At 50.7% G+C, this 14,050-nt stretch overlaps 1 protein-coding gene across 1 annotated transcript; it reads left to right on the top strand.

The window, feature by feature from the left end:
* The first annotated feature begins 639 nt into the window (after window positions 1-639).
* Window positions 640-12,873, top strand: TMEM114 (transmembrane protein 114). The gene is made up of 4 exons (XM_074345430.1): window positions 640-1,060; window positions 1,364-1,444; window positions 9,109-9,246; window positions 10,554-12,873. The coding sequence occupies exons 1-4, from the start codon at window positions 841-843 to the stop codon at window positions 10,784-10,786; spliced, it is 672 nt and encodes a 223-aa protein (XP_074201531.1). The 5' UTR covers window positions 640-840; the 3' UTR covers window positions 10,787-12,873.
* The last annotated feature ends 1,177 nt before the right edge of the window (window positions 12,874-14,050 follow it).

The following is a 14,050-nucleotide window of genomic DNA, read 5'->3' as shown; positions in this document are numbered from 1 at the left end:
AACTACTTCTCGACATAATGAAAGGTTTTATTGTGGTGGTGGTGACGGTAGTACTGGCGGTGGCAGTGAGGGTGAGGAACAAAGACTTTGGGGGTAGGGGTGATGGACTCAGAGGACCCGGCCTAGCCCATTGCTTTAAAAAAGCTTTTATAGAAACCAAATCTGTCTTTTCCCTCTGTAGCCAGCCTAGAAAAATCAATTGAAGGTGGATTTTGGAGGAAGGGTGATTGAAGCTGGAGGGAGAGGCTATTGAGGATTACCTCCAATCCTTAGGGGGACTGTTATGTCCATCCTGTCTGTCCTTCTTACTCCCCCAATTTGTGAGAAGGCCGCCCTCCCTTCCCCACACCACCCAGTCTTTCGAACTCGGCCAGTGGGGAGCCCGGCGCTGTGCGCAACGGAGGAGGGGGCGCATGGTTTGCTGTGCCGGGAGCCGCGGGAAGGGCGGCGGAGGGGACTCCTGGAGCATCGGGCGGTAAGAGGGAAACTGAGATCATGGTGTCGGGAGAGAGAGGGCTGGAGAGGAAAGGCAGAGGCCCAGCAAAGTAGGGAACAGCCGGGGGTTCGTGGAGAGTGAGGGGAGGGACAGGAGGGAGAAGGGGCTGGGGGAAAGTGAGGAGCGGGCGTGAGAGGGTGCGCTTGGGCTGGGAGTGGAGGGCTGAGGTAGCGTTCAGGCTGGGATGGGGTCTGAGGGAGGAGTCCTTGCAGGTCCTAGCGCGCAGGTGAGGGGCTGAGGGGCGGAGCCAGGGTCGAAGGGAGGGATCGCGGTCCAGAGGCCGGGGTTCCGACTCGAAGCTCGCAGGCACCGGGGGCGGTGCTGGGTTGGGTTCCGGCTCGGCGATGCGGGTGCACCTGGGCGCGCTGGCCGGCGCGGCGGCGCTGACCGGGGCGCTGAGCTTCGCGCTCCTGGCAGCCGCCATCGGCACGGACTTCTGGTACATCATTGACACCGAGCGGCTGGAGAGGAGCAGCCCCGGGGTGCAGGACCCGGCAGGGGCCGCCAACAGCAGCCAGCTCGAACCTCTGAGCTCGCACTCCGGTCTCTGGCGGACCTGCCGGGGTAAGGATGCACCCAGGGACCCGAGGCGCTGGCGGCCAACGACCCTCGCGTGGCGCACGGCTGGCCTGGAACCTGTTGCTTGGCGCGCCCCCCTCCCCCAAGCCCCAGAGCGCAAAACTCGGTGTGTGCGGCGGGAGAGGAAGGTGGGCAGAGGGCTGGGGCTGCCGTCGCCCTTCCGAGAGGGGCTCTAGCTCCTCCGCGCCCGCCCTCCGGCGTGGACCATCCAGGGCGGGTGAGGGCGAAGCCGCGGGCCGGGGTCCGGACTCCGGGGCCCCCGCCAACCGATTCCTCTGTCCCATCCAGTCCAGAGCCCGTGCGCGCCGCTGATGAACCCCTTCTGGCAGGAGAACGTGACCGTCAGCGACTCGAGCCGACAACTTCTCAGTGAGTCCCGGGAGGGTGGGATGAGGAAGAATCCGGGGCTGGACACCAGTTTTGGGAGCTTTTCTCCAAAGAGCAGGCCGGGGCACGGCGGCGGGAGCTGCCGGGGCAGCTTCTGACACCGGCGGGTGGGAAATGGGGTTAGGGGCATGGGGCGCGGCCCTCTTGCTCCACCTGTAACGTTGTGTGGTTGGGGATTCATTCGACAAACGTTGATTGCAGGCTTTCTGCGGGTCAGGCACCGAGCAGGTTATGAAGCCCCAGGCCATGCGCTCAAGGGGCTGGCAGATGAGCTGGCGAGACCGAGGTGGATGCGCGCAGTAATATTTTAGAGTGACAAGCAGCACGAGGGAGCGTGGCTGGGAGGCCGAGGAGACACCTGAACCAGCCGAGGAGGTGACTGTTGAACAGATAGGTCTTATCCCACAGACCAGAAGGCACAGCCCCTGTCGGCCTTCTCTGCATCCTCAATGTTGAGGACAAGCGCTTGGCAGTAGCAGGGATGTAGTAAATATTTGTTGACTGCTTCAAGGGAGGCAACCAGAAGGCAGAGAATAGCCCCCTCTCCTCAGGGGCTCTGTGCCTGTTGTTCATGGCTGATTTCCCAGTGCCTGGCACAGTGCTTGGAACTCAGTAAAGGCGTGAGGACTGAATGTGAGAAAGCAAACAGGCTGAATAAACACTGGAAGAAGGAGGGATAGAAAAGTAATAGTTGAAATCACTGAGGCTTGCAGCCGGCCAGATACAAAACTGAACACTTTCCATCTGTGTTTTCATTTAATCCTCATAGACTCCCTACAAAGTTATTGTCATCTCCATTTTAATCTTTGTTTTTCCATTGAGGAAATTGAGGCCCAGAGAGGTACCATAGAAAGAACCTGATGAGGAAATGAGGACTGAGTTCCACAGACCTTGAAAAGTGTGGGCAGTTTTTGATAGACTTACTGAGGCTTGGGCATGTGACTCGTAAGAATAAAGACAAGACCCCAGCATGGCCCAAAAAAGCTTCCAGGATCCCTTTCCAACTCCACTCTCCCCTTTGCTCCTTCCTCACCAACCATGCTGGCCTTGGGCCAGTTCCTGGAACGTGCCAAGTTTCTTCCCACCACAGGGACTTTGCACATGTTATTCCCACCACCTGGAGTCTTCCTGTTCCCATTGTTCCAACTTGACTTGGTTAGCTCCTACTCATGGTACAGGTTGTGTGACATTTTTAGAGTTAAAGTCTGACTCTTTCGTTAGACCATGAACTCCATGAAGGCAGAGACCATATCCATATTGCCACTGCTGGATTCCCAGTATTTATCATAGAGCCTGGCAGAGGGGTCCACGAGCCAAGGTTTGCTGAGCAGGTGTGAGAGTGAATGCAAACTCTATTATTTAGAGGTGGAACTCAGTCCGTATTTGTTGATTGAATGAGTAAATGAATGAACCAGACCGTTTCTCTAAAGTCCAGTGGTATGTTGGGAAATATTAAACAACTGGCTCTCTGGAGGAGGGGAGAGTCTTGATTTGTGGCACTTGCCAATTTCTGTGGTGTATATATTCCTATTGTGGTCAATTTCAAGCTGGCAACATGATGTCAACTGACTCCCTAAATGCCTGAAAATGTAACAATTGACTCTGATACAGTCTAGCTCCAGCACACCTCTGTGTAAAGTTCCACTGAGGGAGATGTCCCCCAGACGCCTGGAACCTGAGGGGGTCGAGGAAAGGAAGCGGCCTCACAGACTCTGTCCTCAGCCCCAGGCTGCACCAGGAGGAACTTTGGGTGTTCTCAGAGCACTGCTTCAGGAATAATCAAGAATTTCTGTCCATGAAGTGAGGGAGATGGGGGTCAAATCCCAGCTCAGACCCTTACCAGGACCCTCTGTGATCCTGGGGTAGGCATCTTAATCTCTGAGCCTCAGTTTCCACATCTGTCAGTTTTTAAATTTATTTATTATTATTATTTGGGGTGTGGAAGGGAGGTAATTAGGTTTATTTATTTTTATTGGAGGCACTGGGGATCGAACCCAGGACCTTGTGCATGCTAGGCATACACTCTACTGGGCAATACCCTCCCCTTCCACATCTATCAGAATGAGACATAGAACCAGGAGGGGGTGTGGTCAAGAGTCCACAAGCTAGCTGGATGAAAAACTTGACCTTACCCAGGACCTCATCTAGTACCTGGTTGTCGTGGGATCTCTCTGTCTTATGAAGGAATAATTTGATATAAAAGTGCTAGATATGTAGTAAGTGCTCAATAAACACTAGTCCTCTTTACCATTCCTTCCAGCTTCTCTTAGATGTCATTACAGCTATGGTGTGCTGGCCCCTGGCTGGGCTGGGTGCTGGCATTCAGTCTAGGGTGAATTGGATGGTTAACTACAGTTGGCACTGGTCTGGACTCTTTGTGAAACTTGGTAATGCACCAACCCTGTGTGCTGCAGGATTTTGAGAAACAGGCAAAACTCACATTCACAGTCTGTTCGTCTGTTCACTCCTTGGATCCAGGTCTAACCCCCAGCTTCACCACCAACTAGATGTGTGGCCCTGGGCAAATTCCTGTACCTCTCTAAGCCTCAGTTCCCTCATGGGCAAAATGAAGGTAACTGTCATCTCCCTTCATAACGTTACTGCGAGGGTGAAATGGGAGAGCGTATTTAAAGAGCCTCACACAGTGTCTGGCCCCTGCGTGTCATAAGTGTTAGCTGCTATTATTACCATTGTATCGTCCATGACAGACAGGAGGCTGCCCCTTCAGACTGCGTGCTTGCTGCAAATCACCCCTGGAGAGAACTTTCCCCCAGAATCTCTATCCCCAGGAAGAGTTTAGAATGTTGTCCAAGTTCTTTTATTATATGAAGATGTTTCATTCCTTTTAGAACCTGCTGCAGAGCCCAGAGAAGAGAGAGGCCAGTTGACAAGCAGCACGTTCTGCGAGTCAGCGTCCTAGACAAAGCTTTGCTGGGGGGTGGGGTATAGGAAAACCCATTGATTCTCCTTCTAAGAAAACCCACGCAGGCAGCTGACTTTAGTACCCAATAAAAATCTTACCTTGCTTGGATATTTTGTCTTCCTGATTAGCTCTGGGGATGTCATAGGTTTGGTTCCTTGGCTAGGGACTGGAATTAATTTTGCTGAGGGGCGGGGAATGGTCATCAAATTCAGCACAGTTTAGATAAAAGAGCCATAGTCTAGAACCAACCAGACTAGCTGTATCAGCCAGGAGTGTCTTGGTGGCAAGTGACAGAAACTCAAATTATACTCGTTTTAACCAGAAAAGGAATTGCTGGTCCACTAACTGAAAAGCTCGAGCCTGCTGGGATCCAGAGAACTAAACTCAACTTCCTTCCTCTCCTTTCTGGGCTTTGCTTCTGTCTGGGTTCTGCATTCAGCCAAATCTCCTCCGGTCTTGGCAACCAAGCAGAACGAGCCTGTTGCCCAATAATTCTGCAAAACCTCCAGGCAGGTCTCTCACTGGGCCAGACTGGATCACATTCCCAGGTCTGAACCAATCACTGTGGCCAAGGGGATGCAATGTGCTGATTGGCCAGGCTGAGTCAAGTGCCTCTTGTAGCACGTGTCCGGGGGGGTGGGGTGGGTGGGTCAGCCTCATCATAGATAAGGGCCCACTTCTCACCAGCCGTGGGACTTCTGGCCAGTCACCTGCTTCCATAAATGGGCTGTTTTGAGATGAAATGAGATCATATAAGCAGAGCACCCAGCATGGTACTACCTAAAGTTCTCCAGTTGTGGTCTCCTCCTTCTCTAAGTCATATTGCCTCCCTGAGCCTCAGGCTTCTCATCTGTAAAACAGAGCTAATCACATTTGTTTGTGTACTTGGCACATACTTATTTCACTCCTGGCACCGGGCTAGCTGCCAGGGACAGATCGTGGTGAGACTGGTGGGGTCCCTGCCACATAGAACTTAGTGTCTAGTGCAGGAGGCAGATAATCAACACATGGACCAATGACTAAATAAGCAAAAAATGGCTTCAACTAGTAGTAAGTGTCACAAAGAGAATACAACAGGCACGTGATAAAAGGTGGTGGGGAAAACTTTCAACGGAGTGGTTGAAGGGCAGTAAACTGAGTCAGTGCTTAGAGAACAGGTGCTGTGTGCCGGACCCTGTCCTTCGCTCTTTACATGTTTCAACCCATTTAATCTTCAAAACAGTTCCATGATCCTCCTTACTTTTCAAACGAGGAAACCAAAGCACAGAGAGGTTAGGTAACTTAACAAGGTTCGCACAGTAACTGCTGGATTTGGGATTTGGACTCAGGCAGTTTCTACTCTTTTGGAGTGATGCTATACTGAGTGTAATTTCAGTAGAACGTGAGTGTGCTAAGATCAGAGGCCGTGGCAGTCCAGAGGAAAAGTTCCTAGCCTGTTTCTTGCATTCTGAGTCCCATTCTCCCACACTGCCTCCTTCAGTGTTTTATTTTTTTTGTAAGAAGACTGTTATCAGGTCCATCTTGCTATGCAACAAGCCCCAGGCCTAAAAGCTGGATTTCTCCTCAGCGTGGATCATGGAACTACGTGTGACCCCTGCTCATCTCTCCAGGGGCAAGAGATACAGGCGTGCTTCCTGATACCTTCTGCATTGGGGTCCTGGTACACCCCCCCTCTCCTCTTTTGGGAACACTGTCCTCCACCTCTCAGCCCTCATCTTACCTCCAGGTCTTAGCTGAGATCTCCCCCAGCCCTTCCTAACTTCTAGGCTGGGTTAAGCACCCCTAAACTTTGTCAGCTTTGTCAGTGGTTCTCTTCCAGCTCTGACACCTCACAGCTCATCAATCTTGAGCAACTGACGTAAGTACCCTGAACCTCAGTTTTCTCATCTGTGAAATGGGAATTAAAAACTCCTACCTGGTGGAGCCTCAGGTATTTGAGGACAAGAAAGGAAAAATTATTCTCACATTCAGTACTCATGACAGCTTGGCAAATCAGAGCCCATGGTCCAACTGACAGGTGAGGAAATGGGCTTTTAAGAGATAATGTTGTTTGCCTGGTAAGAGATGGAGTCAGGATTTGAAGCCAGGTCTTTGTAGAGTCCGGCTCTTTTCCATATCGCAACATCGCACCTTGGAGATCATGAAATAACTAAGATGCAGCCCCCATCCTCAAGGAAGCCATGTTCTGGTGACAACAGACTCCAAATTTTACAAAAATTGAAAAAGAAAAATCCACTTCCTTACCAGGCGTAATAGGACTGAATAGCTCTGAGCATCTCCTGGAGTCTCAAAGTCACACTGAAAGATAATGACATTTCAACCTTTGGGAAAAAGTTCCCGAGACTTTCTTCTTTTGCCAGCGCTTCTGATGTTTCTGGAGAATGACACATCTCTGTTCTCTTTAAGAGCAGAACTATTACTTCACTCACCCACCCCGGGGCGTCCAGACCTCGTAAGCATTCTGGAAGCCTGGTTTTCCCATTGAGCTGTTCTTCAAACAATGTGATAATGGAACATTCACAGTTTTCCTTGGCTTGAACATCTTGCCTTTTTTCTGGTTTGCTTCTCCTTGCAACAATGTATTTCTGAGTCAAAAAGATCTCCTGCACCTGGGTACCCATTTGCTCTTGATGAAACAATGACATGTCAACATTATCAATATTATTCATTCTATTCTGTAATCTTAGCTCTCAAGTGTTGAGCTCCTACTGTCTTGGACTGAAAGGCACCGCTCCCCAAAAGGTATGTCCACGTCCTAACACTTGGTACCTGTGAATGGGACCTCACTTGGAAAAAGAGTCTTTGCAGATGTAATTGAGTTAAGGCTCTTGAGATGAGATCACTGAAGATTAACTCGTGGGCTTGAAATCCTACGACAGGTATCCTTGTAAGAAAAGGAGCATCACAGAGGACAGAAAAGAAGTTCATAAGAAGAGGGAGGTAGACACTGGAGCCAAGGAACGCCAGGGATTGCCAGCAATGCCCAGAAGCCGGAAGAAGGGAGGAAGGATCCTCCCCTAGAGCCTCTGGAGGCTCTAGGTTCTGCCGACACCGTGATTTTGGACTTAGGGCCTCCAGAACTGTGACAGAATAAATTCCTGCTGCTATTAAGACACCTAGTTGGCAGTAATTTGTCATGTCAGCTCTAGGAAATGAAAACCACCACCTCATCTATAGAAGTGCCCCCTGCTCACCACCCAGCCCATTTTTCTGCATCATCACGCTCATTACCTTGGTGACACGTGGTCTGGAATTATCCCCTTTGTTTCCTGCAGGTCTGTCTCCTGGACTGGACTATGGTCTCCATGAGGGCAGAGACTTTGTCCCCTGCAGCGTCCCCAGGCCCTACGTGGCCTGTAGACATTTGTTTCTGAATGAGATGTGGCTGGAGATGGGGGGCACTTCCAAGTAGCGCAGAACGCGGAATCAATATTCGTGTCCCCAGACGGCAGTCCTGAAAATCAAAAAATAACAAAGACTAAGGCACATGAAAAAAAAGAAAACCCACCAAAACCCCCCAAAAAACTAAACCAAATTTCAGCAGGAGAGCTTACAACGCTCCCAGGGGGAGCCCCAGTTCTTGCCCGGACATTTAATTGAACGAGTACGTGGAGGCAGCCGGCAGCGTGTCTGGGGACCTCACATGCAGGGCTGTCGGGCCCAACCAACTCCAGGAAACCTCATTAATTTCTAAATGAGAAATGATTTCATTTCTCAGCCATCGTCTGGGGGCAATGCCGTGCAGGGGACAGATCTTACCGAGCCAGGTTCCCACACCAGCTGCTGTGCGTCCTTGCCCAAGATTTTTCCTTAAGAAAGGAGGGAACGAAGGAGGGGAGGGAGGGAGGGAAGGAGGAAAGACAACTACAGGTCTTGTCCCCTGTAATCACATTTTGTGCTGCGACAGCCCTGGGAGGGAGATCAGCCTTGTTTCCTTGACTCGCCAAGGAAGAGACTTGAAGACAAGGACCCTTGTCCCTAATGAGGTCACATTCAGGGGTACCTGCTGGACATGAATTTGGGAGCCACCTTTCAACCCACTACATCCCTCTGCTGTCTACTCTCAGTATAGCGACCAGGGCGACCTTTAGAAACTGAAGTTAAATCCTCTGATTCTTCTGCCCTAAACTGTCTGGTGGCCCCATCTCATTCAGAGAGACGTTCAGAATCTTCGCCCCCTCCCTTCTGCACGGCTGCCTCCCTCCCCTCCTTCAGGTCTTGCCTCGAATGTCACTTCCTCAGTGGAGCCACTGCTCTGGCCCCTCCCCTGCTTTATTCACTCCCCTCCTCATGTGTCTGTCACCGTCTCTCAACTCTGTCGTTTATTTGTTCGCTGCCTGACTCCACGCACTAGAACGTCAGCCCCACCAGGGCAGGAGTCTTGGCGGATCTGCCGCTGAATCCACCGAGCCGGGGACAGTGCCTGGCACAAAGCCCGCACTCCACACGCATGTGCTGAATGAATAAGCGAATGAGTGACAGTACCTCACAGGGTGCGTGAGAATTAAGTGAGATGATACTTACACAGCACAAAGCCTGGCCCGGCTGAACCTCAATAACTGTTGTTATTTATTAATAACATTATCATTATCGGCATTAGTAGTAGCAGTAGTGTTAATTTCCCCCCCAGTATTTGGGTGCTGGCCCACAGGAGGTACTCAGTGAATGTTTGCTGACTGACTGAAGGATGTTAGTAACCAGCTGTCCTCCTCTCTCCCCTAAGCCATGCACGGGACGTTCGTGATTCTGCTGCCACTCAGCCTGATCCTGATGGTTTTTGGGGGGATGATGGGGTTTCTGAGTTTCCTCCTGCGAGCCTCCCTCCTCCTCCTGCTCACGGGGACCCTCTTCCTCTTTGGAGGTAGGTGCCCACCCTGCACAGGGCCTGGGTTCCAGGAGGGGCTGCACACAAACACTCAGAAGGGAAGAGGGTGAGGGTACCATCACCTCTAGGGCTTGGTCCCCCCTCCCGTGACCTCACAGCTGGAAGCGATGAGTGCTTTCCAGCCCAGGGTCCCTGGGTCTGTGGTCCCAGGAGAGAAGCAGCTGGGTGAGAGCAGGTTCTGAGAATTGCCTTCATTATTTCACAAAAGAAGCTGTGTTGTGAGAGCTTCAGCACCAGGGCTGCGGGCTAGCAGGAGATCCTCACTCTCTCATGTGCCCCTGCCATCCTGAATTGAGTTTAATTGATTAAATGCTGTCCTGACACGTGATTGATTAAAATCAGGCAATGGCTGGATTTCATAGATGGGATTCAGCACAAGGCTGGTCATTTTTTAAGATTAGCAGATTATGGGATTAGCAGAGTTTGCGATTAGCAGATACAAACTACTAGATATAAAGTAGATAAATAAGGTTCTACTCTATAACACAGGGAACTACATTCAATATCTTGTAATAACCTATAATGAAAAAAAAATTTAACTGAATCACTTTGCTAAACACCAGAAACTAATACAACATTGTAAATCAACTCTACTTCAATAAAATAAAAAAACCAAAAACAAAACAAAAACAAGAACAGTGATGACACATACACTCGGAGGGGAAAAAATAAAAGGAATGCCTGGAGGTGAGAATGCTCTGAGGCTCCATCTCCTCCAACCACCTGCTATTATTAGTATTGGCATTTATAATTCACTGAGTGACTCATTCTCCAAACAGCTCCTCCCCAGTAGAATTCTCCCTGATGGAGAAATTCTGTAATTTGTCACGAATCAGACTACAAGCACCTGATGTGTGGCAAGTGCCAATGAGGGGCTGAGACGTTCATTTAAATTAATTTAAGTTTAAATAGCCACGTGCGCCAGTGCCTATGGGACTGGATGGCGCATTTTAATTAAACACGGATGGAGACTCGCTGTGTGCTAGGTGCTGTTCTGGGTGCTGGCAAATCCAAGGTGAGCCCTTTGAGAACTCACAATTGGGGCAGACAGATATTTGTTAAGTTTGCTTGTTTCATAAATAAATGCAAAATTGCAACCCTGCCTGGGGTAGTGAGGGAGGGCTGGGCGGTGCTGTGAATCAACGGGGGTGTGCCCAGCTCCAGCGCTGGGATGCGGGGATGGATGGGAGTTACTGTGGTAGGAGGGGAGGAGGGTGCCCTGGGCAGAGGGACCAGCAGTGGGAGGGAGGGGTTTGATCTACTCTCCTCTGTCGCCCTTGCAGCCCTAGTGACCCTCGCTGGCATCAGCATCTACATCGCATATTCAGCTGCCGCCTTCCGGGAGGCGCTGTGTCTCCTGGAGGAGAAGGCCCTCCTGGACCAGGTGGACATCCGCTTTGGCTGGTCCCTGGCCCTGGGCTGGATCAGCTTCGTCGCCGAGTTGCTCACTGGGGCGGCCTTCCTGGTGGCAGCCCGCGTGCTGAGCCTGAGACGGAGGCAGGACCAGGCCATCTGAGCCTGGATGCCTGGTCGTGATGGGAGGGAGGGGCTTGGCCTGGGGGCCTCATGGACCCATCCAGGTGGGCTGTGGCCTCCTCTTGCACAAAGGCCACCACCTGAGAGCTGCTGTGGACTGAGCTCTCGGCCTGGCTGTCATCTCAGTGCTGCCTGGCGGGGTATGTGCTGAGTCCATGCACGTGTGCGTCCGTGTGGGCTGGAGGAGGCCGAGGGAGTGCAGAATCCACGATAAAACAGAAACACCCTCTTCGTAATATACAGAACTTACCAACTGCAACCTCCCTGTGCCTCCTTTGGCTTCATTTCATCCTTACCTCTGCCCTTTGGATGAGCTCCTCCTCTTTGTTAAGGAAATGGAGGACCAGAGAGGTTAGGTACATTTTGAAAAGACACACGGCAAGCTAGTGGCATAATCTTGGCACTCTCTCCAAGATCAGCACTCTCTCCTTTATCACAGCTTTTCTGAGCAGGTCCGTGGCCAGCTGGCTGCGATGCGGTTCCTGTGTGTAGAGGATGCTGCATCTCAGACACTGGGCTCCATGCTTCACGTGACCTGTAACCAGGCAGGAGGGCACTGTGGGAAACCCTGAGGGAAGACAGCGGAGATCTGGGCTTCTCAGCAAGCAGGTGGCAGATGTGTCCTCTCTGACCCCAGCCAGGCTCAGGCTCACCTGGTCGAGTCCTGAGTCTCGAGCAGAAAAGGCTCAGTTGGTGTGATGATTCTCAGTGGCCAGCGACTTGCTTTTGAAACAACACAGAGTCATCCCAGAGATGAAAGCCCCTCTTGGACAGTCAGGTAGTCAGTGGTCCCCTTCATGCGTCACTTCATAGATGTCAGGAGGCCTCCGAGGGAGGAGCTGAAGGATCAGCAAGCTGGCGATGAGCAGGCAGGGAGACAGGCAAACCTGTGATGCCCAAGACAGACTCATCAGCAAGCTCACCAGGAGAGGGAAGAATCACCAGCACTCACAGTGCAGAAGAATAATCCTTATAATCTTGCCATGATTGTCACTCTGACATCACCCTCACCACGACGTCATTACTTTCACTCTGACATCACCATCCTGACCGTGACTTCATTACCTTCACTCTGACATCCTCCTCCTCATCAGAGCATGACCATCGCTGTGACTTCATCGTCCTTCCCACGGCATGATCATTCTCACAGCTGACATCCATTGTGTCATCCCCTGCTGTGCACCTGCACTGCTCTACATGCCCATCCGTCAACCAGTCGTTCAACAAACACCCACTGGAAGCCCGTTTCATGCTAGTGACCCTGCCAGAACAAGCCCTTGCTCTCTGAGCTGCCACACCATTGAGGAGAGACGGAGGCAGATGAAACACATGGTTGTCGGCGAAGACTATGGAGATAAGCGGTGCAGGGTTCAGGTGAGGGAACTGAGGCACAGACGGGTTAGGGAGAGAAAGGTACATCTGGGACTGAAATTCAGATCTGCCGGATTCCAAGATGACTCTTTCCATTTCTGCCGACCCTGTCTGCTCGTGGGTTCAGGATATTGCTGCTGCTTCCCTTTTGGTCTTGCTGGAAAAGCACAAATTGAGTGGACTGCTCACAAGCCCCCCCTGTGGTGAGTGAGGACGGTTGCAAAATCAGTTACTAGGCTGGGCAAGAGAGATGAAAAAAGTTTTCACAAAGTTGAGAGCAACCGTGCTAGTGAGAGGGTGGTCTTTGCCGCCACCTGCTGGGCATATGGTAGAACTGCGTCAGAGGCTGGACTTGATCTCAAATTGGTCCAAGGACATTTGTTTTCAGCCCTGAGTGTCCAGCAATAGATTAACACTGGAGGGCAGGAGTTCTCAACTGAGGCGATTCGCTGCTCCCTCTCTACCTGGGGCTTTTGGGGATGTCTGGACACAATTTTGGTAGTCATCACTGGGAACGAGTGCTACTGGCATCTAGAGGGTATGCTCAACGTCCACAGTGCACAGGACGCCCCCACAACAAAGGCTTTCCTACTCCACGTGCCAACAGCGCCCAGGGTGAGAAACCCTGCTAGAGGAATGGAAAGGAGTAACAGGAGAAAGCACATGTGTACTCAAGGAACTGACAACATAGTTGAAAATAATCTCATGCATTCAATAAATATTTCCTAAACACCTGCTAAGTGTCAAGAACTGTTCTGGGGTCTGAGGACACGTTAGTGGGGATGGATGACAAGACCCCTGCCGTTACGTGGAAACAGACGGTACATACATGAACCAAGAGTACGTATGAGAAATTCACATAGCGAAGAAAACAGGGTCATGAGATGGAGGCTGGCTGGGAGGCACTACTCTAGGAAGGATAGTCAGGGAGGGCCTCTTGGAGGAGGTGGCATTGTGCTGAGACTCAAATGAGAAACCTGCCATGTGGGGAAACATCAGACCAGGCAGGTGACAGCAAGTGCAAAGGTCCTGAGGTGGGAAAAAGCTTATGTGTTTGAGGAAAAGTAAGAAGGAGCGTCGAGGGAGAGTGGTAAGAAGTGAAGTTAGAGAGGTGAGAAGGAGGCAGAGGAGGTGGACTGGGTGGTGCCCATGGTCCAAGGTAGGAGGTGTTGATGATTAAGCTGGATTTGGGATTCTATTCTATCCCATCCCATCCCATCTCATTCCTATTTGGGAGCAATGGGACACCTCCAGAGATGATGCAGACGTGCATCGGCTTGAAGACAACAGTTCTCAACCCACATTTCACATTAGCATCATCCAGGGACTTTAAAATATAACCAAACTTCTAGCAACTGAGCCCAAAGGAATCAAAACCTCAAAAGTGGGCTTGGGCACTGGTATTTTAAAAAAGTTCCCCACATGACTGTGCTGTGCAGTGAGGGTGAGAACCACAGCTGAAGACCCTTTGTCCCACTCCTGAGCATGTATCAGGAGAAAACTCTAATTTGAAAAGATACATGCCCCCCAACATTCATAGCAGCATTATTTACAATAGTAAAGACATGGAAACAATCTAAATGTCCATTGACAGATGACTGGATAAAGAAGATGTGGTATACGTATTATACAATGGAATACTACTCAGCCATAAAAAAGAAAACAATGCCATTGGCAGTAACATGGATAGACCTAGAGATTACCATACTAAGTGAAGTAAGTCAGACAGAGAAAGACAAATACCATATGACATCACTTGTATGTGGAAACTTAAGAAATGATACAAACGAGCTTATTCACAAAACAGAAGCAGACTTATAGACATAGAAAACAAACTTATGGTTACCAAAGGGAAAGGGGTTGGGAAGGGATA

This window comes from Camelus bactrianus, chromosome 18 (assembly GCF_048773025.1).
Source record: "Camelus bactrianus isolate YW-2024 breed Bactrian camel chromosome 18, ASM4877302v1, whole genome shotgun sequence".
NCBI classification, from domain to species: domain Eukaryota; kingdom Metazoa; phylum Chordata; class Mammalia; order Artiodactyla; family Camelidae; genus Camelus; species Camelus bactrianus.
Note: the sequence above shows the minus strand (reverse complement) of the source record. Positions and strands in the feature narration are given on the sequence as shown.

Bases quoted from the DNA above. Each gene is read 5' to 3' on its own strand.
- TMEM114 (XM_074345430.1), top strand. From the start codon at position 841: ATGCGGGTGCACCTGGGCGCGCTGGCCGGCGCGGCGGCGCTGACCGGG. The intron at 1,061-1,363 runs GTAAGGATGCAC...TGTCCCATCCAG, and splicing joins TCTCTGGCGGACCTGCCGGG to TCCAGAGCCCGTGCGCGCCG. The intron at 9,247-10,553 runs GTAGGTGCCCAC...TCGCCCTTGCAG, and splicing joins GACCCTCTTCCTCTTTGGAG to CCCTAGTGACCCTCGCTGGC.